The sequence below is a fragment of the Citrus clementina genome, unplaced genomic scaffold (genome assembly GCF_000493195.1).
Source record: "Citrus clementina cultivar Clemenules unplaced genomic scaffold, Citrus_clementina_v1.0 scaffold_6, whole genome shotgun sequence".
Taxonomy (NCBI): domain Eukaryota; kingdom Viridiplantae; phylum Streptophyta; class Magnoliopsida; order Sapindales; family Rutaceae; genus Citrus; species Citrus x clementina.
Genome location: NW_006262139.1, coordinates 16,876,980 through 16,900,405, shown reverse-complemented (window position 1 = coordinate 16,900,405; position 23,426 = coordinate 16,876,980). Strand labels below are relative to the sequence as shown.

The following is a 23,426-nucleotide window of genomic DNA, read 5'->3' as shown; positions in this document are numbered from 1 at the left end:
AGCTGGAATGCATCAAAAACATCACTTACCGTACACTCCATTTTACATCCTCTAAATTTAATGGATGAAATGCGCTATTCTTACTTCTTTCGAGCTTCCGGTAAGCACAGGAAACTGCTAGGATGAAGATTAGTCAAGATTACAGGACAATTTGTCTTGAGAGTCACTGTCAGTCACTATGGCAATTTCAACATGAAAAAGGGGGTATTGTGGTCACATTACTCATTAAAGATACAACCCAGTGAATAGTTTCTCCAGCTACATATTCATAAATACACGTACTGTAGACCGGCCTCTGTCCTTGCTCTCAAAGATGCCTCTTTATGAGATAGCCTTAAAAATTTTCTGCGCTTGCCTCTTGTTCTTGTTTACATCTCCATCTCATGTTGCTGCTTCTTATACGCACATAGATGGCAGTGAGGCTTCACTTCCTGCCAAGCCTGGAAATGTTAATCTCTCAGTTTACTATGAAACTCTGTCTCCAACCTGTTCAAATTTCATCGTTAAGAATCTCGAGGGTGTGTTCAACAATGATCTCATTTCCATCATCAATCTCAGGCTGGTCCCTTGGGGTGATGCAAACATCAGTAAATCTAACAATGCCTTTATTTGTAAGGTTACTCTTTCACTCAATCTTCTTTACTTGGGTTGAACTTATTTTGCATATGCGTTTCATTTAAGCGTAGTTTTCAGCTTCAACTTTAAGCCTTGCTTGCAATGCAGTTTTATTTGGCTTTCACTTTACCCAGAAAATAGAAATTTTGAGAATCATAAAACTTTTATGGTTCAGTTTGTTTCCTTAACCAAATGTGACGAGTTTCAGCAGACAAGCTAATGCATAATGACCTGAGAAATAAACCGGGTCATATCAAAGCTAATAGATAATCTCAATTCCACAATAAAGATGCTTATTGAACCGAACAACCAAAATTTTATTGTTACCAGACCTTCCCAAAGAACGGAACTGGAAATTGGCAAATGAGACTTCATTTTGGTGCTCCCCACACATACTTCAACGCTATATTAATTTGTTCATTTATGAAGCAGGCCCACTTCCCCAACTTTTTCTTTCCCTGTCTTCCAATAAGTGAAGACAGAATAGAGGTTCTATTATTGTTCTTGCCCATTAAATATTTCTTATTGTTTCCATATACATATGTATACATGATGATAATGATCATGACGTGCTACCATTATCGGTCAATGTTAATTTATCACATATTCTTCCAATATGCTTTCTTTCCACAATATAAGCATGACCCGTATACTATCTTTCACCAAATTTGCAGCATGGCCCAGACGAATGCTTGTTAAATGAAGTTGAAGCCTGTGCCATCAATGTTCTGAAAAATGTGGTACAATTTGCTTTCCTTTTTAGAAAACTATACTTGAATCCTAGAGTGGATCAAAGTTACTTTATCTATATATTTCGTTGTTTCTTTTTTTCTTATTTATTGACGTGCTTAATCAACCTTACTAAAGTATCTAATATTGCAGAACAAGTACTATGGTTTTATTTACTGCATTGAGTTTCTAGCCATAGAGGGGAGGCACAAGGACTGGCAAACTTGTTTCAACACATTAGGATTGCCTGCAAAACCTGTTCTGGATTGCTATAAAAGTGGAAATGGAACAAAGGTCAGCTTCATCGGCTCAGTGGTTACAATAATAATAACTCTAGAGATTCCAATGGGTTCATTTTTTGTGTCTCCTGTGTCCATGTTTTCGCTGTCCGTTTAATTGATCTAGTGTGGAATGAAATTGCAAGCAGCTTTTGCTACAACATGAATATGAGACTTCTCATCTTATCCCACCTCATACAATTTTACCATGGGTGCTGGTGAATAATCAAGCCATCAGAAATGTAAGTCCTTAATCAATGCCTCTCCCAGTCTTTCTCTCAAAACCTACAGAGTGAAGAACACCAACAACATTTTTCCTGCAGGACTATGAGAATTTTACAGCGTATGTGTGCAGAGCTTACAAAGGTAATGTGGTACCCAATGCGTGCAAATTGCCTTCACCAGGTATCAACTCTGCCAAGAAGGTAAATTCTCCAGCAAAAAGAATGCAAAGATTCATAGAAGCTTCCTGGAAGCCATCGCAGAAGGAACCTTAATCTTGCAAATCCCCATCTTATGGTAAATACAAATTCAGGCATTGTTTTACAATGTAGCTAATCTTCATTACAACCTAATCATCAATAGACTTAACTGCTGAGACTATTCAACATCACAAAGCTAATATACGATGCCAAAAAATAAAGAAAGCATGAACAAGATTTAAATAGAATTAATTTTGCTTACATTTTCGGCTCAAGTTCACACTAAAGTTCTGTTGTTGCTTCAATATGCTTCTGTAATTTTTCTGCGTCTTTGTATTCACTTTCAAGAACTTGAAGTGGAAACATTTGAAGGTAAAATAAGTCAAGAGCACAAGCACAATTGCAAAGAGAGCGATTATTTATTACTTTTTTCTGTTTGAGTGGGTGAGCATCTTAAAAATTAAATGCTATTTTAGAATTCCACTTGAGCAAACACCTAGGTAACTCAATCTCTAAAATTTGGTATAATTAAGGTCTTATTTAGGATTAAAGTTGTATATCTGTAGTTTGAAAGTTACATTTTAAAAATATTTGATAAATACTAACTGATATAATTTGGAAGGTAAATTAATTTGATTTTATATATCTTTATTAATTTTGTCAAAATTATAATTTTAAAATTATATTTACTAATACTATTAATTTTTTTTTTCATAATTATAGTTTTTTTTTTCTACAACACCTCAATGGCCTAAGGATTAAATGGTGGGTGTTACTATGATAAATAAATGATATTATCCTATTCTAATATGGACCAAACATGGATTAGACAAAAAGTATTTTAATCTCATTCTTTGTGTTAAAAGAATTTTACAGAGAATTAAAAAGAAATGAGAAATGAGAAAGTAGCGTTATTATCTCGCTCTTATTAACTTCATGGTGAAGATCGGGTTTTGACAAGATGCTTAATCGAATTAGGCTGGTTCTGATCTGATTTAGTGGCCAGCTAATCTAAAAGGCACAAGCAGTATTTTTTCGACTAAGGGTGGTTGGTGAAGATTCTTAGCCAAAGTTACTTTAAATTTTTCCACATTGCAATTATTTAACATGATAAATCAACTCTTTTATTCTCTTTAAAAGGGCGAAAAATTAAGAAATGCTCTTTAAAACCTACCAGCCTTCAACATTTATAAAGAACAAGTCGACAAAAAATGCCCATACTAACAGTAAGCGGTGGTGGTGGCGAATCTTGATTTAATCGTAAAAGAATATTTCTAATGTTACATTGATGTGCTCTTTAAAACAAAGATACTTTGCTCAAGCAGGACTTGGGAGCCAAAGGGTAAATTTATAAAGTGAAGCTGGGTAAATCTATAAAGTGGAGCTAAGGAGGAAAATAAATTTTAAGATTTCGAGAGGTTTTAGAATTAAAAACAAACTCTAGTACATGCATAAAGATGAACGAAAAAGAATCATGGAATGTGCATGTTACAATCTCATGGTGAAGTCAAGAAAAGTGGCACTCACTTTCAGGCTAGCTGGGGAATTACACCACCCTCCACTTAAAATTCTGAAGAACTATTAATTTAGTAAGACTCGAAATATATATATATATATATATTTTCTGTTCATTAGAATCCTCAAGTTTTAAGAAAGGTATAAATACATATATCTTTTATTTGAGATTGGAGTATTATAATTTTTAACCTACAGCTGTTGTGGAAAAAAATTATAACTATAAATTAAACGTTAATAATATGTGATAAATATAATTTTAAATAATAATTTTGATAAAATTATTAAAGATATAATAAATTTTCTATCAAACAAGTGAAAAATTATATTAACATAGCTTTCAAACTACAGTGATTAGTGTTCACCAAACATTTTAGTGTAGTACCTTTTAAATTACAGTTGTCCAACTTCAATCTCAAACGGACTTATAGTATATGAAAATTTATGTGTTTATATAAGCATATCATTTTTTTGTTAGAATTGACGCCCACGATGGGGTGAAATATAAAAATAATTTAGAAGTTTTTTTTTTAAATAAAGTTTCATATTACTAGTGTAAATCTAACTGGAATCTAAGAGTTATGAAGATTTTTTTGTTGACTTTAATTGCCCTTATTAGCTTTTATATAAGCAGACCTATTCTATGAAAAATAAGTTTGGGATAGGCGTAAGAGACATGAAAAATACGTAGAAGCTATGAGTCATAGCTTCGTATAAGCATATTGCTCTTTCAAAAAATGAACTTGAGTAATGCTCCATTTCAGAAAATGCTGTTCCAGTGGACATGGAAAGAACTCAACGAAGGTTAGTCTCGTCAAAATTGTTCACAAGTTTTGCTTGTCTTCACTCTTCATGATTTTCAATTCATGAACTGTCATTTGTATTTGCACCATGCTGTCAGCTCTAAATGTTACAATGCATTGGTATAACCTTGGAAGCAAATTGATATGAACGCAATGTGGCTTGAGCTGAAGTAAGGTAATAAAACTATACACATCTCAAGCCGCCAGATGAATTTGTACCGTGGGTAACAGTGAATGGCGAGCCACTGGGCCATGTAAGTCTCACTATCACCCTATTTCTCTCTCATTTTCTCTCTCACTCATTAATTTCTGAGTGCAGGATTTATTAAATTTTGTTAAGTATGTCTGCAAGGCCTATAAAGGCTCTTATGTGCCGGAGGCTTGTAAACCACTGCCCCCGGCAGCCAGGGCCAACAATGCTGATAAAGCAAGAAATTTAGACATCATTCGTGGCAATTGAGAGCTAGATGCGGAACCATTTGAAGCTAAAACTATAGAAGAACACAAGAAAGAACATGGTGATTTCACGAACTTTCTTAAAAATCTCAATTGCCGCATTATAAATCCACTTAAGATCTATTCGGTGACCAGATACGAGTTGGAACTTGAGAACACCATTGCCTTAGTGTTAAAGAATGGAGAGCATTAAAAAGAACAGTGAAAAAGAGAAAGCAGCATAATTAGGTTGCTGCATTTACTTCATGGTGAAGATCAAGTTTTGTTAAGTTGCTTAAGCTTCTTCCCAGAAATTTAACCATTAGGCTTGTTCTGATCTGATCATTCTCAGCTAATGAATGAAGCATAAGCCTTCATTTTTCAACTTGGGATTTTGTGAAGACACTAAACAAGGTTGCTTAAGACTATCCCAAATTGGATTTGCTTAACACGACAGTTCAAATATATTATTCTCTTTTAGAAGAAGAAAAATTAATGAAACAAAGGTTAGAGACATAAAGTGAAGCTGAGTTGGAAAATGAATTACAAGGTTCGAGCATTTTTAGAATAAAAACAAATTATGTATGTGAGGAATAAAAAAACAAAGGAAAAATGCAAAGTCACAATGAAAATCTCTTGAAATCAAGAAAGTGGCAGTCATTTCAAGGCTTACTGAGGAGTTATTACATAACCTTGACTCAACCCTCCATTTAAATTTCACGAGAACAGTTCAATAAGATACAGCTTACAGCCAAGTGAGTGCGTTTGAGAGCGCTATAAGTACCAACCCCATGTGGGAACTTCTATGCGTAATATTTTTCTCAAAAATGACTTTCCATCAGCTACCCTCCTCCTTTCTTTCCACTGCTCTGCTGTTCATGTTCATCTTCCACATTGCTCTTCTGTGGAATATGACGGTGCTACAATTTTCCCTACTGTAAAACAGGATGAGAAAGTTAATCTATCTGTATACTATGAGAGCTTAAGTGACACTGGTGCTGAATTCATCACACATGATTTAGGGAAGGTCTTTGAGAAGGGTCTCACTAGCATTGTCAATCTCAGGCTTATCCCCTGGGGCAAGGCTCAAATCGTAGAACCAAACGAGACCATAGTTTGCGAGGTCAATTATTCTGCCTTCATCTTCAATATTTGCATTTAGCTTTAACATGTATGGTCAATTTCAATTGGTTTGGATTCACCGTGACATGATCCTGCTCCCTAAATCGTTTGCAGCATGGAGAAGATGAATGCTACTTCAATGTTATACATGCCTGTGCCATCAAAGCCTGGCCTGAACAGCTGGTAAGAAATGCTAGACAATATGTTGACTCCGTGTCAGTGGCTGAATTAATGTTCTTCTTTTCCTTTTATACACCATTATCACTAATTATGTAGAACATTTCTCATTTTTTGAACTACAAAAATATCAATTAATTTCAGAAGTTATCACTCAAATATGTATCTAAGCTATATAATTTAGAGAAAGTTAGATGTGCATTTCCCTTGCTCTGAACCTTCTACGTTATGTAAATCTGTTGCAGCTACATTTCACTTTCATTAAATGCCTTGAAGAAACTTCTTGGGGACCAACTTTGGATAAGGAAAAAGTGTGGAGAACCTGTTGTCAAAACCTGAAGCTGAGTCCAAACTTGATTAAGGACTGCTATGATAATGGCACTGGAAGATGGGTTAGTCCCAATCTCATTTCATCAAAATTTTTGCTAATGCTCATGGTGTATATATATCTTTGGATGTTTTTGTTTGCACATTTCTCCTGTCATTCATATTAATTAAACGAAAAGGTTTTGGCCTTTAGCATTTTGCTGTTCTACTACTTTATAAAGGATTTGGTCAGACCATGAAAGCAATTAACATGAATGCAGCTTGAGCTAATATACGCTGCTGAAACTGAGCGTCTTAAGCCACCAATTCAATTTGTGCCATGGTTGACGCTGAATGGTGATGCAGTTGGCCCAGTTAGTCTCTAAACCCTCTCGGCTCTCTCACTTTCTCTTGCTTTTCCTCTCTCACTCATTTTCTGTAACTTTCTGTTTGTTGCAGGATTATGGAAATTTTGTGAAGTATGTGTGTGAGGCTTACAGTGGCAGTCATGTGCCAGAGGCTTGCAAAGAAATGCCAAAATCAGCCAAGACTAGTGCTGCAGAGAAAGAAACTGCAATCCTACTGAAGCAGATGAGACCTAAATGGAATATCGGATGGTAACGTTGATAAAGCATGAATTACATACGGTTTTTGTTCTGTCCTTAATCTTGTTTGTATTGGTATAAAATATAAATAAAAAGTAACTTGAATTTTAAATAAGCCTTTTTAACCTTTTCATGATGGTTGATTGTGCAACTTGAACTAAACAGCTTTGCTCCCTGAAGCATTTCAATTCATCCACCCAATTACACAGCTCACTAATAAGCTAGTGAATGCTAAAAATGGAGGATTAAGTGTCTAAGCCACTAGTTATGCTTAATATAGTAGATCAAGGTTAAAAAATGATTTGTGTTACAAGCAAAGGTTAAAAAGTGATTCCTGGGAGCACCTACTGATCTGAATTGACCATAATCAAATTTCTGCTCAAGGTTCAAGATTATACCAATGGTGGCAAAATGCTACAAGTACTGTCTGTTTTTATGCTATTTTTTTTTCTTTTATGTATTCGCCCTCAAAAAACTATTACTGAAAGCATTTGAAGGAAAAATAGTGGGTGTGCTGTTTTCATTTCCAGAAATGAGTAGGGTTTTGAGAAAACTGTGACCTTAGTGCTAAAAGATTAGAAACTAAAAGAAAGGGAAAAAAAAAAGAGAGCAGCATGATTATGTTGCTGCAATAACTTCATGCTGAATATCAATTTTTCTTAAAATGCTTATTAAGTTTTTTTCCCCCAGAAATTGCATTATAAGGCTGGCTCTGAACTGATATATGGTCGCCTCATCTACTAAGCACAAGCAGTTTTTCAATCTTTTTTCGAGAAACGGTGGTTGGAAGATGCTTAACAAAGTTGCTTGAGATTCTCCCAAATTGAGATTGTTTAACGTGATAGAACAACTCTTTTTCTCTTTTTTTGTAAAAGGAGAAGTATTAATTAAAGAAAGGGTACAAACATTAAGTTAAGCTGAGTCGGAAAATGTATTGAAAGATCAGAGCAGTTTTAGAAATTTAACAAACTACGTGGGTATCAAAAAGTACACGAACAGAAAAATGAAAGTGGCAATTGCAATCTCACTAAATCAAGAAAGAGATAGTCATATTGCATGGCTTATTGGGGAGTTATAACATAAGCTCGAGTTAACACTCCATTCAAAAATTCAGAAGAATGATTCAATGAGATACAGCATACAACAGAATGAGTGTACTTAAGAGAGGTATAAATAACAGCCAAGTACGGGGATTTATATGTGCACATTGCTCTCAAAAATGACTTCTCATCAGCTCTACTTCTTCATTGTTTTCACTTCTCTGATGTTCATGTTCATCTCTTCCCCTTGCTCTTGTGTGGAATATGATGGTGCTACAAATTTGCCTCCCTCCAAACACAACGATAACGTTAATCTATCTCTATATTATGAGACCTTATGTCCAGGTTCTGCTGAATTCATCTCAGAAGTTTTAGGAAAGGTCTTCGAGAAGGGTCTCATCAGCATTGTCAACCTCAGGCTTATCCCCTGGGGCAATGCCGAAATTGTGGAACCGAACAAGACCATAGATTGCCAGGTCAATTTTTACCTCTTCATCTTCAATATTTGCTTTTAGTTATGACAATCATGGTTAAATTCAATCGGTCTGGATTCATTATAACATGTTCCGAGTTCATACGCTGTTTGCAGCATGGAGAAGATGAATGCTACTTCAATACCATAGAGGCCTGTGCCATTTTAGCCTGGCCTGATCAGCCGGTAAGACATGCTTCACAAGAGCTATTGCCTCAACCTCAATGGCTGCGTTAATGGTCTCATTCTTATTATGCACAAGCATTCGTGTTTACAGAAAGAAATTTCTTATTTGTTGAAGTGAGACTATCTCTCAATTATGTGGCTAAGCTATAAAATTTACAGAAGTACATTTCCCTTGCTCATACCCTCCTCTGTTATGTGAATTTGCTGCAGAAGAATCATTTCGATTTCATTCAATGCCTTGAGAATAGAACTTTGAGGGGACCCATTAGGGATAGAAAAGAAGCGTGGCTAACCTGTTGTAAGGATCTTGAACTGAGTCCAAACTTCATTAAGGACTGCTACGAAAGTGGAATTGGCAGACTGGTCAGTACCCGTCTAATTAAATTAAAGGCTTTATTCATATTATTTAACACAATGGTTTTGGCATTTTTCACATGAGTTGGTCTGACCATGAAAGCAAATTAATATGCATGCAGCTGGAGCTAAAATACGGTGATGAAACTCTGCACCTTAATCCGCCACTTGAATATGTACCATGGGTGACAGTGAATAACAAAGCACTTCGCGAAGTTAGTCCGTAAACTCCTTGTCGCTCTCTCATTTCCTCTCCTGTTATCTGTAACTTTTTGTTTGTTGCAGGATTATGAGAAGTTTGTGGAGTATGTGTGCGGGGCTTACAAAGGCGGTCATGTACCAGAGGCTTGCAAATCACTATCGAAACCAGCCGAGAGTGATGCTGCTGGGGTAACAGTTTCAAGCATTTCTGTCTGCTATGCTGATGAAGCAAGTGAATTAGAAATCGATCAAGCAAACTAACACAATTTCAAGCCTGTACTGGATATTTTGGATGAAAATAAAATCTTATAGAGTATGTTTTGCATTGTCATGCTTCCACATGTTTCTCCTGATATAAATGAAAAGTAACATAAATTTTGAACAATTCCTTGTAGAGTATGATATGCATAGTCCTGCTGTGTTGTCACAGCCCAAGCAATAGCAGCTCCACAAGCTGCACAAGTTGATGACTGCCATCATTTAATTAATATGCAAATGTAGGAACTGTTTGTTCGATTACATAATCCACTGAAGTCAGCTGAAGTTTATTGCACAACTTAACATTTATCTAGGTTCGTGGCTAATGTAAATGAGAGATATGAACTTTGAGAAGAAAAGGAAAAGGTATCTGGTATCCAGATAGGGAATGGAAGTCAGATTAGAAGTTTAAAAGTGCAAGCAACTTGTAAGTGGACTATAATTTATGCAATGCAATAAATTATGCAGTCAATTCACCCACCAAATTGCACAGCTCATTAATAAACTAGTGGATGCAAAAAGTGGAGGATTAACCCATTAAATGTCTAAGCCACAGGTTTTTCTTAAACATGATAGATCAAGTACTTACTGAGTGATTCCATAAACAAAAATTTTTACTGTTACCTTCATCACAGGCACTTTACCTTTATGTAATAATAATGTCTATTTGATATGACTTATCTAATAATTATAAGTGTTTATTTAATTTTATAAACTCTTTTCGAAATTTTTGTTATTATCGGATTGTCTTTTTAGTATAAAAAGGGAGATTTGTGGATAATACATTCAGCATCTGCTAAGAACACATTATTTCTTTCGGCAGCTCCTATAGATGAGCAAAATTTTGAAGGTAAATTCAATCAACTTAAAGAGTTTTTGGCTTTCTGTTTATTTATTATTAACATAAGTAGAAACATTTACATATAAAGATGTAATCTGCGCATGCATGTGCGAAAAAATAATTCTGTGATATCTCATCCACAGCAAAGCAGAACCTCAAAAAGTTAAAAAGTGGTATTAAAAGTAAGAAAAAGTTTTGCTTTGTTTAAAGCATGGGCATTAACAGTAACACAAGGACACTCTATTTATTGCAACATGGAAGAGTACAGTGAGTAGTTGCAAGAGCTATAAATACTGCACCCCACATAAGAAATTATTTGCACTGGCTCTCAGAAATGGCTGCTTGTCACTCGCTCCCCTTTGTTCTAAGCATTCTGCTGCTCATCTTCATCTCTCCATCTCTTTCTTTCAGTGAAGATGCTGCTGCTAAATCTCAGAAAGTGAAACTTTCTTTATACTATGAAAGTTTGTGTCCATATTGTGCCAATTTCATAGAAAATCAACTAGTTAAAGTTTTTAATACCGATCTTCGCATCATTGTCAACTTAAGGCTAGTCCCCTATGGCAATGCTCAAATCAGAGGACCTGACAAAACTATCATTTGCCAGGTAAAATTTTGGTATAAAATGTGCATATTTTTGGCTTATATTTCTCTTATTCAATCTTGTGTATTCTTTTGCAGCATGGCCAAAATGAATGCTACTTGAATACCATACATGCCTGTGCCATTAACGCCTGGCCTGATGTCGTAAGACCTGCAATTTATTAGTCTTCTTTCACATCAGTAACTTTGTTAGCAGAGGATGGTACCTTAAGCTTAATCATATTGGCACTCTAAGCAATTGCTTGATCTTCACATTTATAAATCATGATGCAGAGAATACATTTCAAACTTATCCAGTGCATAGAAGGTCAAGCCTCTGCGAGCGAACAACCAGAAGCAGCATGGAGAAAATGTTGCAATGATCTGGGATTCAGTCAGCAACCAATTGACAATTGCTATCAAAGTGGTGAAGGAACTAAGGTTAGTTTCATCCGAAGAGAACAATTCTTTAGTGGCTACTATTTTTAATTTTCATAAGGTTCAGTATTTTTCTGTATCATTTTATGAATGTTATTTCAACACAAATTATGTGTTTTCCCCTTGTATATCAAGCTCTGAAATTGGAAACTGCAAATTGACATGCAGCTTACACTGAAATATGCTGAGGAAACAGATTCTCTAAAGCCACCGCATAGATTTGTGCCATGGGTGACTGTGAACGATCAAGCACTTGAAGAAGTAGGTCCCTCATATTCCTCTCTCAATTTCTCTCCCAATTAATAATTCAACTTTTCGTTTCCCTTGGTGCAGGCTTTCCAAAATTTTATAGCCTACGTCTGCAAAGCATACAAAGGCAAATTTCTACCAAATGCCTGCAAATCAAGTCGGCAAGAATCAACTCCAAGGGAAGCATCAATTCTCCCAGTCTGCTACAAATCCTCAATGTTTGCGACAGAGAGAGTCCCAACATCAGCAGAGACTTCAATGAAGATGGAACCACCAGCATGATTTATGCAGCTCAGAATCAGCTTTTGGTTGGTTCCTCATAGCTGGTCCCCTATATTATACAATAAACTGACCGGCAAATAGTTATTTCATTGGAATACTATCATAAACTTGTGGGCATGATGAAAGGAAATTCACCTTTAATCCATGGTTCGTTATAGAGATACGTGATGTAAGAATGTTTGTGTTGAGTATGAATTCAAAGTAGATTCATCTAATTTCTGTAAGATCATTGATCTTCTCATATTTTGATTTTGATGAGACAACTTCACATCTATCACCAATCAGTACTCACCCGGTAAATTAAAATTCAGGCAATAAAAGTAACTAACCCAACAAAAGTAATAATTTCTGCAGCTGCAGGCCATAACAATGCTGACAGTACGATTTTTCTCTAATGCATATGTATGAAAATCAAAATCATTTAAAACATCATGTTCTTTTATATATTCTGTGAACAGACATCGGTATGCACCAATCCAACATCCACATATGAAGACCGGAAAATTTAGAACTACAATAAATAACTTGATATGTCACATATGAAGGTTACAGCTTTACAGAAACAAACATGGCAATTCAAAATACACAAGGCAAACGAAAGGATTCACAAGAAGCATCAATCACAAACAAGTTAGATTTGTCATCTGAAGAGAAGAATACCCAATATCCATCACAAATTTATTGCCTTCCAAATGTTATGACAAATATCAGAAGCTGCCATCTTCGCTGGGTCATATTCAAACTTGTCAATCACCTTTTTGTCCCTGTCCACTATATCTGTAAGTATTATGAGTTAAGGTTAACCCACATGCCGCACTATTAAAAAACCTCATTTCTTACATAACCAAACAAATTGAAGGAAAAATGATAAAAAAACCAAAAACGAGTAATGGATCATAACAGAAGGATACAGCCGGCAATTTTTGATGGATCGTCCAAGTTGGGAATAATATTCGTGACAGATGCATACATGGAAAGTTTCATCCTGCAACATTAAGGAAAAAAATGATTCCTTTTAATTTTTTTTTTTCAAAAGAACAGATCAATCAAACAAAAAATTGATTCAAGACAGATCAAGAAGCATATTTAAACATATTAAAGGTATTCACCATCAATAACTAGTTGCTTCTTCTTTTTCCAGGACATTTAATACTACAAAATTTACTTGCTCAAGCAATTATATTCCAAAAATTAATCGGCTAATGCAGGTAAAAAATCATAATTGAGTACAGGATCCAAAAAAGAACGTTAGAAGAAAAGGGGAAAAAATTCTGAAAATACAAGCATCAAGATAATGAATATCACATACTCAGCCTTCAACTCATCTTGCTTGAATTTCTTCAGAGTTTGCTTCTGCTCTTCAATTGCAACTCTTTCACGTTCCAGATCATTAATCTCATTGGCGATAACTGTGTTGACATAAACAAGAGGAAAGTAACAAATCAGTATCATTCACACACAACAAAAACAAATTAATAGCAACTAAACACTTATCTAAGCTCCTCCTTGAGAGCACGTTCCTTTTTGAGTTCCTGTTCTAATTCAATCTGGAGATGGTCAACCTCAGCTTCTCCTGCAATATCAGATTTTGCCCGCTCGGTTTTCTGCTTGCAAGCATCTATCCTTTCCTGATAATCTGCTTCACAAATAAAACTAGTCAACCGCATGGTAATAATTAATAATTAATTAAAGTTTTTAAATTTTGACAGTTACTTGCTGGTAAATGCAGAAGCTAACTAACTTAATCAAAATACTTGTATAATTCACTTTCTATAGCTAAACAAAAATTACACACAATCTAAACTAATACTTGAGCTTTAACATGTATAAGTTTAGAATATTTATACAGATATATATAGTAAATAAAATTTAAAAAAAAACACGAAATCAAGCTGAAAAGCAAAGTGAAAATGGGTAACAACCTCGAATCGCGTTCAGAGTCTCGTTGAAATCAGCGTCACAAGAGGACTCAAGCGACTCCGACTGACTCAAGCAACGAGTCAAGCTGTCAATGTCTCTTTTGTCCTTCAATACTTCCACGAGATCGTCGCTGTATGAAATCAGCTTATCCACATCGATCTTTCTAGAACTTTCGCCCATTGCAACACTATCGTTCTCTCTGTCACTCTAGGGTTTTCGGCGCTTTTTCTTTTCGTCGGAATTGAAATAAAAATTAAAAATTAAAAAAAATATAAAATAGCAGAGAGTTTGAATATTTGTAAAGTGAAAGCAAACGGTAAAGTGGAGGCAAAAATGTTTGAGTTTGATTTTAGAGATCTGAATAGCGGGGAACTGTTGTTTGAGTTTGGGAAATGGGATGCGACTCGAAAAGAGGGAAAACGCTGATGATTAGGGATGGTAATGGGCATCGCCTGCACCGAGTTTGTCATTACCAAACTCAAATTTGCATAAATTTTGAATTATTAAATTCATCTGTAATTTGTAGTGAGTTTTAATTTTTTTAAAAAAACCTACCCGCAGTAGGTTTTAATAATTACCAAACCTGTAATAGTATCCGGCGGATTTTTTACGGGTTTCTGTATTTAAAATCACAAATATTTAATATATAAATTTATAATAATAACCTCAAATTTCATATAACAGACTCAATTTTATATTTAAACAATGTAAATGAAAAATTAAAATTTCCACATTAATTCAACACAAATTCTCAAATTTAAGTATAAATTATACAAATTTATTTAAAAAACACAAACTAATATCTAAAAATAATAATTATATTTCATATTATCATTTAAAATAAGCTCCAAGAGAAGATATTCATTTCATTCACCACCATAAGCACACATCCAACACAATGCCTATAATAATAATTAAGATTAATATTTTCAAACACTAATTCGAAGGGAAATGCCTTTAATTTTTTTTAGGTTATGACTTTAGAATAGGAGATGGGTCACATACACACATATACAACTTTGAGTCTTTAGCTATTTGGTAATTTGATTAATGACATTATTTTCTTTATATATTTTTATATTAAAATTAAATTAAAAATATTTGAAAAAAATATTACGGGTTTGGTGGATATCCATGCGGGTATCCACCGGGTATAAGGTTAATACCAAACCCACCCGCATTCATGTGCGAGTTTTAATTTATAATACTAAATCCGCCCGCAACGGGTAAAATTACCCGCAACGGGCGGATTTTGGCGGGTGGGTTTGGGCGGGTTTGCGGGTATAATTGCCATCCCTATGATGTTAATGATTGAAAAGGAGGAGCTTTAATCATCTTCCAATTTAATAAATACCTTGGCAGTAAAATGAAAGAATAGTCGATATGTCCGAGTGGTTAAGGAGACAGACTCGAAATCTGTTGGGCTTTGCCTGCGCAGGTTCGAATCCTGCTGTCGACGTTTTGTTTTGTTTTTATGGTGAAAAGGGTTCTCATATAAGCTTGCATGGTGCTATAATGTTATTATAGTCGAAGCAAATATATTTTGAATGCATTAAAAAAAAAATGAAATTTGAGAGTGCATGTGGTCCCATATAATTTATTTCACTGACTTAGTTGTTTACATTCATTTTTTTATCTTTAGTTCTGAGACTGGGAGAGCATAAAACGTAAATAACGATTAATGTAAAGAATGCATGTAACATCCTAAATTTAACACGTGCGGAGTACGTGAAGAAAAATATTACTTATAAATCGTAATCCTTATTCATAATTTTTAAATTGAAATATCTCAAATTCTTATTTAAATAAATTCATAAATTCATACATCTAACACTAAATAATCTCTCCCAAAACATAACAATAACAAAAGTCTCAAACTCCAAATTATAAGTTCATAACAGAAATAAACTAAAAAGAAACATGAGTCTATTCCTCTTCTTATTCAAATAGCAAACGAAAACGAAATCTCCAACTCCAAAGCTAAGCACACCTTTCAAAAGAAACTTAATATGCAAAAAGTAATGACGAGGGATGAGCCGTCAACTCGGTAAGTAAAATCATTCCTAACACACTAGGTCTATCGATACTAAAAATATTGCAAGCCTTCTTTTATTTAAAACATATATCATAATCCATAAATTAAAAAAGAAACAGTATATCACGATAAAATAACTTAAATTCATTGTATCTCAGAATATCAGCAGCATATTTACTTATGAAAGCAAATCATATATCACATTCACAGAAAATAAAAGGTTAGCTTATGTCACATAGTATCACCTATAGTCTCGGTGACCCGGTTAGAAACAGAATCAGAATATTGTGTGCACACTCAGAATAGAAACCCAGTACTGGTCCAGAACATATATATCGTATAATACGATCAGAATCAGAATCAGAATAACTACGAACAATGAGCCAAAACATAATGACTTATATTTGGCACTTTACACTATATGTGGCACTTTGCGACACTTTGGCCCTCAAGAGGTGACCCCCATATAGTCTCAAGAGGTAGCCCCCGTACAATAAAAAATAATTGAAATCACGCATAGACACAAAACATTCGTATCAGTTTCATAAATGTCCATAACAACAATTTAAACTTGCAAAGTATTTTATAGATAAAATCATAAAAGATAGTCATGTCATAAAATAATTTACATATTTAAAGCATTTATTAAATACTTTATTAAAAAGAATTTAGGTTTTGAAAACATTTTCATAAGCTAATTTTGTTATGAAAATCCATTAATCTTCTAAATAGTATAAAAATATTTATACTTATAATAATATCAAAATACTTACACATATCCAATATACTAGGAATGGAGTTACTTATCTCGACTAAGGAATTTGAATTAACACACCTCTAAGCCTCTAAGAGCCTCAATCACCTCCAACACCTTAAACAAATACAAGATATGACAATTAATAACTTATTCTAAGAACCTGATTTTTCTGATTCATGACCGTACATGTTAGATTCTCATAATTTTAACTCTTAATCTAGAACTCAGAATGACATACTATTCTACAAGGCTATTATGGACATCCATGGGTACCTCATGTAAAATTTTCAATAGGATCCGATACCAAAAACATTTTCAAAACTATTTATTACTCGAAAAATTCGAAACTTTTTCACAGTAATCTTAACCAAACAGAATGGGTTCTGAGATTTTTATAAAATTCGATACTAGTTAGAAAATTATCAAATCAAAATAGAAAATACTAGACACATGTATTAACTTCTAAATAAAATTTCATAATGTTTCGAGTTCATTTGATAGTATAAATAATTTTGTGAATCTGGTCGCTGCACTGGAATCATAGTTTTCCAGTGCAGCAGTGTCTGATTCGAAAATACATATAAAATCGAAAACGAAGTCAAATTTAATGAAACGAAATTTATTCAAGAACCCTTACATGTCTAGTTTCCAGAAATATGAATTTCTTAAGAAAAATCGTTCAGAAAATAGAGGTTTAAATTCGAGATACTCATGTTATCCAAAATTATCCTGTGTGCTTAATACGTCAAGGGTTGATTAACTAAACTCATAATAAATCAAAATCCTAAACAAAGCCTAAACACATTCTAAATCATGCATTATGATCTATAACAATCTAAAATCATGCCAATATAAACCCTAGATAGAGTGGTTGGAAATCTTGTGGGGAATGAGGGGAGTAAACTTACCAATTGCTTTGATTCTCTCATAAACAAAGGCTTGAATTTTAGGGTTTGGGTAAGAGCATAATGAGCAGCAGAGAAGAAGAAGAAACGTCGTGGATTTAGGGTTATGTAAGGGGGAAAATATAAATTTATAGGGAATCTTAAGTAACCCTATTGAATTTGGAAAAATAACCATTTCCTAAAATTATCCCATGAATAACCCTTTTTATAAGAGCAAAAACGTCATTTATAAATTTTATTAAAAAAAGAAATAAAATAATAGAAATTTGGGCGTTACAATGCACATGATTTTCATGGTTGGGCCTGTAGCCGAGGGCGAAGTCAGGAAAAAATTTTTGGGTGAGCTAAATTTGTTTTCCAAGTCCAAATATTATCCCAACTAAAAATATAAAGTTTAATGAAAATTCCATTATCGAATCTGAATTTATAGTGTCTACAAATTCTCTTTCAATGTAGATAATCATACAATTTGATAAAAACTTCTTCTCTATGTTATTTCGAAGTGGTGTCTTAATAAACTTCATAGCTGAAAATGCTCGTTCAGTCATTGTAGTCGAAACAGGAAGAGTCAACACTAAACGAGTCAATCTGTTTATCTAGAAGTAAATTTGAGATTTTCTTATCTCAACTAATTTTCGACATAATTCTGAAAGTGAAGGAAATGCACTAAAACTCAACAAGACGAAGCACATCAATCTAAAAACATTCTAATTGTCTTTTCGAAGTAAGTATCTCAAATTGAGTAAAATCTCGAGGATAAAATTTCTCTGCAAGATTACAAATATCATCAACATTAAATGATTTGAAAGAATCAACAGGATTCAAAGCAGAGCTAAGAGTAAGAAGTTCGATCGTCTGATATATAAATCTATTATTTAACTCCATCAACTGAAAATCTATTACAACATTAAACAAATCAATTTGATAATAATGCTCCACTGTGACATAATCTTTCTGCTAACAAGAATGCATCGTACCTTTCATATAGCGATTATTTATTCCAAGCACATCAATATGATGACTTTCACAAAATGATATCACACTCTTAATAAAAGTATCCCAACCACTCTCCCTTAAGCTTTGAAGAAGTAATTTTGTAGCTGATATTAAATATATAGCATTTAAAACCTTATTCATCAAATGCAAGATAAAAACTAATTTAAAGGTTGACATTGTATCATACACACCTTTAGCTTCCCCTCGTATGTCATTATTCGATCCATTGCAAATCATCTTTTCAAGATACTCATGAACAACATCAAACATACTGATCAACCTATTGACCGAAGTAAAATGAGAGCTCCGACGAGTTGCTCCAGGTCGTTGTATTGAATAAACTTGATTAGCTCATGTACTAGTTTCAAGCTCTCCATAGGCTATCAAATCAATAATTTCAGCCTCCCTAATAGATTTCAACTCAGAATGATGCTTAGGAGAGGAACCAAAAACATTAACAATGGAATTCAAAGTTGAAAAAAAATTCATACATCAGACACATCTTTGGAAACTTTTACTAATGCAAGTTGCAGCCGATAAGTAAAACAATGTACACAATATGCATATAGACAGTCTCTTCGAAATAATGCTTGCAATCCATTCCATGCATCTCGCATATTACTAGCACCATCATATCTTTATCCTCGTAAATCTTCAACCAAAAGATTATAACGAGTAAGGACATTACCTTTTTCTTTTTTCAGAGTTGATGCATTAGTTTCTTTCACATCCACAACTTCAAAAAACCGTTCACGATCAAATCCATCATAATCAAGAAATCTCATAATAATAGCCATTTGTTCCTTTTTAGATTCATCTTGTGCTTTATTAACAAGAATACAGAATTTTGCATCTCCAATTTCTTCACGAATCTTTTGTCACACTCTATTGACAATGACATTCAAAAGCTCTTTTTGAATATCGGATGAAGTATATTTTGCATTGCCCATAGTATTTTCCAAAACAACTTCAACAATATCTTTATTCATCCTTGTTGAATACTTTATTATTTCAATAAAATTTCTAGGATTAGAGGATTTAATGGACTCATCATGGCCTCTAAAAGCACATGCTTACTTTGCAAGCCATTTAACAACTTTTATTGAGGTTTGAAGCCACAATCTATTTTGTAAAATCTGTTATGATGATTGTGCATTCATGACTCTATCTATATGTTGAGGTGGATTCTTTAAACCACCCCATTTTAGCATACCCTTAGTATAATGTGAATTAAGCCCCCTTCATGATGCAAAAAAGAACATCTCTCTCCATTATTAATCATCTTTCAACTCCTAAACCCTTCAATTGTAAACTTATGATATTTTGTTTTTTTTTCCATAAAAAAGAAAACATGGAAAACATTATGCAGCATTAATTTCTTTAGAATACTCAAGTCAAGGAAATTGTGTATACCAAATGTATTGAAATTGACGAAATTGTTGTCCATCAGATGAAGGTGGAAACTCTTCTAATTTTGGTTTATATGGACCCATGCTGATGTACGATCTCCTAACATCATCTTGTTGATTAACAAGATATGTCCATATTGGTTTACGTAACTTCGGATCTCATTCTAATGAAGCAATATTTTTACATTGAGCTTCAACTCTTCGAGACTTAGATGCGGGTTGCTCATCTAGCTTAAGATCATCAACATCACATGGAACCTCACTTGATGACCGACCACTATCTTTTTCTTAAAAAATGCAAGAAGAGTTTTTTTAGGCTTTAATGACTGATTGTTTGACATTAATTAACACCTGAAAAATAAAGAAGTAAAAACATAAAAAAATTTTAAAAAAAAGCAATCACCAATTAGTTTAATTAACAAATTAATAAAAGTATAGAATCATCAGCCCGTCACAATATCACATTCACACTATCCAAAAGGCAAACAATAAGTTTAATTGACAAATTATCATGATATATAATATACTATATTGAATTTATGGTCTCCATTTAACCTGAAATAATTTAATATTATACAATCAATTTTTCTAATCAAGTATAGTTGTGACCCCTATATAGTTCTTCTAATTGAGATAATTTAGTCTTTACTATCTTACAATTTATAAATATATTGTAAATGATTAAACAAAAAATAAATTTATTATCTAATTCTTACCAAGAAGAAAAATAAGAATTGAAGAAGCCAAGAGGGTGCACAGCTGTTATGGAATTTAGAACCTCGAAAAAGGGAATCTTTTTTTCTAATCTATTCATATGAATGGACGCTTTTTGTTCAATAAAGGGAATTCATTTTTTTTAATTTATTCATACGAATGAGCCTAATGGCAAAGTTGTAAATAATGGAGTGGTACATCTGTAAATAAAAGTACAAAACCATGACAATTTTGTAAACTAGATAGCATATATTTTTGTAAATTTTCTAAAATTTTGGACGAGCTGTAGCCCGCATATATCCTCGCCACTGTCTATGGCCTACATTCATGAGGAGAGTCTTAACAACATTTCCACTATGTAAATACAAGTAGTTCTTTACGTGATACATGATAAATAATATAAAAACGATCTTCCTAGAGCTTATTCTCTTAGGCTCTTTGAAAGGAGCTCTATGTTTGTCCATGGAGAGGCTGATTGGATTTTTGACAAGGAAGCTTATATGTAGCAGTGAGCTTATAAGTAGTTTTTACCTCTTAAAAAGATGAGGATCTAGAAAAATAGCGAGGAAAATGATCTCTTAAGGAGAGGTTGTGGACATAGTTGGATAAAGTTATGAGAGTTCTAAGAATGTAAGGAAAGAAGAGTTTTAGAGAATTGAGGGAGGTTATAGACCTCTGTTTTGCGAGGAATAAAGAACTCGAAAGGAAAAAAACTTAAAAGGGAAAAAGACCTTCAAGTAAGATTCAAGCTTGATTTATATAATAAGAGTTTGAAGACATCTTTAGGTCCTTTTAGACAAGTAATAGAATTTAGTTGGCCATGACCCTTGTTTTGTAAGGGCATTTGTATATTTTCCATTCGGAGTTCAAATATTTAGAGTCTTCTGGATTTCTCTTATGAGACACATGGTAATTTTCATTTAAGTATCTTTTTGACTCAATGACTGTAAATCCCTCTCCACATGGTGAATTTTGATTTATCTTAACATTTGAAAAAAAAAGTCATGCACCTCCTAAACTTCTTGACAGTGGCATGCCTATTTGTCCCCTCGGACCTTTGTTCCATAGGAGATTGACATGAAAATGTGAGGATAAGCTTGAGACGCAAGCTAAGTTTCACGTGTCCCTTATTCTAAGTTGGTGGTAATTCATTGGTGACTCTTGAGTTTTTTGTTGAGCTAGTTAGTTCTTGTTAGAGGCTCTATCACCTCTTTTATGGTCCCACTAGATGACCAGACCAGTTGAATTAAGGAAAGGAGAGGCAATTTCTGAGATGTAAGGCATCCTAAGTAAGCTCCCTTAATCTTCACTTTGTCTTAGGTATTCTTATCGGCACTTATATACTCTTTTACAGCCTACAATTCTTACCAATGTCTCCTTCCAATGGTTTCTAACTATCCTAATAATATATTGAACATCCTCTTTATCCTTTCCAGCTGCATCTCCTACACTAGCACGTGTCCTTTCATCATTGACCCAAAATTAACCATTAACAATACTCCCTCAATCTCTTTTAGTGAGGAATAAGGTAAAAGAGACTATTCTATCTGAGGCACGTTCTTTTATTTTCTGCTAGTCCACATGGCACTCTTAAATTAGTTTAATCAAATTTATCCACCAACAGCAGCATATTTATTTTTTAGCGCTTATTGCAACTTTCCAACAGGTCAATCATTATTGAAATTCTTCACTTTTAGCGTGCTTAACTACGAAGTTTGAAGTAAAGATTGTCATTTTTCTTTGAAAACCAATTGGTCCTCAAAGAATGGATATTAAACCATTTAACTTCATCCGTCCATAGTTCTAAGGAATAATAATTCAAATAGAGATTTAAATGTTTAGTATCTTGGCATCCATCTCATTATTATTTTATTATACTAATCCATTCTACTATAGTAAGGTACATTTGCTTGAATTTTATCAGAGCATGCAAAATTTCAAAACCATGCATTTTGGTTATTTTGAAATTTTAAAAATCTAAACAAAATTTAAGCAGTCCTACTTAAACATTTTTGGTAAGGAGTGATGTAACTTTTAAGTCACAGTTACTGTGGAAAAAAAATTATTATGAAATAAAAATTGATAGTTTATAGTAAATATGATTTCTAAATAATAATTTTGGTAAAATGATAAATATATAATAGATTTTTCATTATATAATAGCTAATTTGGGGTAGTTGCACTACCATACCTACATTTTAGGAGAAAATTTTCTCTTACAATCGGACTGTGGGGTAGCTGCATTGCAGCCTAAGTGTGGGATGAAATCAACTTAGTTTTCAAATCTTAACAACTAGTATTTACTAAATATTTTAATACTGTAATTTTTAAAATATATTTACTTAACCTTAATACCAGTCAAGGCATTAAGAAAATGGCTTTTTCTGTATTTTTATTTGTAATAGAGGTGGAGATTTTAAATGTCGTATTCTATCGTTATTATTTGCTATAAAATGTCACATTAAAGTTAAGGAAAAATATTAGTATTCCTAAGTAACGTGCCAAGCATATAATACTTCTCAAACCCACATATTACTAAATATATATGTAGATCCAAATACTTTTCAAACACCTTAAATCAAATTCAACCACACTTCGTTTAAGGCTATAAGGTTATGGGCTTTATGGTCGTGTACGGATCGCACTAGCCACTTGTCATCACTAAACGAGAACTAATAGACGCCAAACCTCGTGCAGGGACAACATCATTCCGCTCCTGGCGCACGACAACGTATCCAACCAAACAAACACCGCCGAGTCATCATTTACCGCATCGCCCT

General features: G+C 33.6%; 4 protein-coding genes, 1 long non-coding RNA gene and 1 other non-coding gene across 6 annotated transcripts; 5 read left to right on the top strand and 1 right to left on the bottom strand.

Annotated features, from left to right (window-relative positions):
• Positions 1-275: 275 nt before the first annotated feature.
• LOC18039403 (gamma-interferon-inducible lysosomal thiol reductase) lies at positions 276-2,269 on the top strand. Its single transcript, XM_024182391.1, has 5 exons — positions 276-616; positions 1,290-1,355; positions 1,498-1,638; positions 1,772-1,864; positions 1,946-2,269. The coding sequence occupies exons 1-5, from the start codon at positions 314-316 to the stop codon at positions 2,117-2,119; spliced, it is 777 nt and encodes a 258-aa protein (XP_024038159.1). The 5' UTR covers positions 276-313; the 3' UTR covers positions 2,120-2,269.
• A 3,458-nt stretch (positions 2,270-5,727) lies between these two features.
• On the top strand, positions 5,728-6,416 carry LOC18039126. Its single transcript, XR_002904978.1, has 3 exons — positions 5,728-5,920; positions 6,034-6,102; positions 6,342-6,416. It is a non-coding gene; the product is annotated as an uncharacterized LOC18039126 (long non-coding RNA).
• A 1,671-nt stretch (positions 6,417-8,087) lies between these two features.
• LOC18039125 (gamma-interferon-inducible lysosomal thiol reductase) lies at positions 8,088-9,589 on the top strand. The gene is made up of 5 exons (XM_024182403.1): positions 8,088-8,523; positions 8,637-8,705; positions 8,916-9,068; positions 9,182-9,274; positions 9,345-9,589. The coding sequence occupies exons 1-5, from the start codon at positions 8,206-8,208 to the stop codon at positions 9,519-9,521; spliced, it is 810 nt and encodes a 269-aa protein (XP_024038171.1). The 5' UTR covers positions 8,088-8,205; the 3' UTR covers positions 9,522-9,589.
• Positions 9,590-10,557: 968 nt separating this feature from the next.
• Positions 10,558-12,134, top strand: LOC112097274 (gamma-interferon-inducible lysosomal thiol reductase-like). Its single transcript, XM_024182397.1, has 5 exons — positions 10,558-10,966; positions 11,041-11,106; positions 11,236-11,382; positions 11,548-11,640; positions 11,713-12,134. Exons 1-5 carry the CDS (start codon positions 10,694-10,696, stop codon positions 11,908-11,910), a joined length of 777 nt encoding a protein of 258 aa, XP_024038165.1. The 5' UTR covers positions 10,558-10,693; the 3' UTR covers positions 11,911-12,134.
• Positions 11,888-14,302, bottom strand: LOC18039443. Its single transcript, XM_006429407.2, has 6 exons — positions 13,833-14,302; positions 13,405-13,546; positions 13,220-13,321; positions 12,822-12,895; positions 12,571-12,687; positions 11,888-11,976 (listed from the first exon to the last, which is right to left on the bottom strand). Exons 1-5 carry the CDS (start codon positions 14,008-14,010, stop codon positions 12,581-12,583), a joined length of 603 nt encoding a protein of 200 aa, XP_006429470.2. The 5' UTR covers positions 14,011-14,302; the 3' UTR covers positions 11,888-11,976; positions 12,571-12,580.
• Positions 14,303-15,207: 905 nt separating this feature from the next.
• Positions 15,208-15,289, top strand: TRNAS-CGA. The gene has a single exon. It is a non-coding gene; the product is annotated as a tRNA-Ser (tRNA).
• The last annotated feature ends 8,137 nt before the right edge of the window (positions 15,290-23,426 follow it).

Coding starts and splice junctions, on each gene's coding strand:
- LOC18039403 (XM_024182391.1), top strand. CDS start 314: ATGCCTCTTTATGAGATAGCCTTAAAAATTTTCTGCGCTTGCCTCTTG. Junction 617..1,289: donor ACAATGCCTTTATTTGTAAG/GTTACTCTTTCA, acceptor CCAAATTTGCAG/CATGGCCCAGACGAATGCTT. Junction 1,356..1,497: donor TCAATGTTCTGAAAAATGTG/GTACAATTTGCT, acceptor CTAATATTGCAG/AACAAGTACTATGGTTTTAT.
- LOC18039125 (XM_024182403.1), top strand. CDS start 8,206: ATGTGCACATTGCTCTCAAAAATGACTTCTCATCAGCTCTACTTCTTC. Junction 8,524..8,636: donor ACAAGACCATAGATTGCCAG/GTCAATTTTTAC, acceptor CGCTGTTTGCAG/CATGGAGAAGATGAATGCTA. Junction 8,706..8,915: donor TAGCCTGGCCTGATCAGCCG/GTAAGACATGCT, acceptor AATTTGCTGCAG/AAGAATCATTTCGATTTCAT.
- LOC112097274 (XM_024182397.1), top strand. CDS start 10,694: ATGGCTGCTTGTCACTCGCTCCCCTTTGTTCTAAGCATTCTGCTGCTC. Junction 11,107..11,235: donor TTAACGCCTGGCCTGATGTC/GTAAGACCTGCA, acceptor ATCATGATGCAG/AGAATACATTTCAAACTTAT. Junction 11,383..11,547: donor AAAGTGGTGAAGGAACTAAG/GTTAGTTTCATC, acceptor ATTGACATGCAG/CTTACACTGAAATATGCTGA.
- LOC18039443 (XM_006429407.2), bottom strand. CDS start 14,010: ATGGGCGAAAGTTCTAGAAAGATCGATGTGGATAAGCTGATTTCATAC. Junction 12,896..13,219: donor CAAGATGAGTTGAAGGCTGA/GTATGTGATATT, acceptor TTAATGTTGCAG/GATGAAACTTTCCATGTATG. Junction 12,688..12,821: donor TCCATCAAAAATTGCCGGCT/GTATCCTTCTGT, acceptor TAATACTTACAG/ATATAGTGGACAGGGACAAA.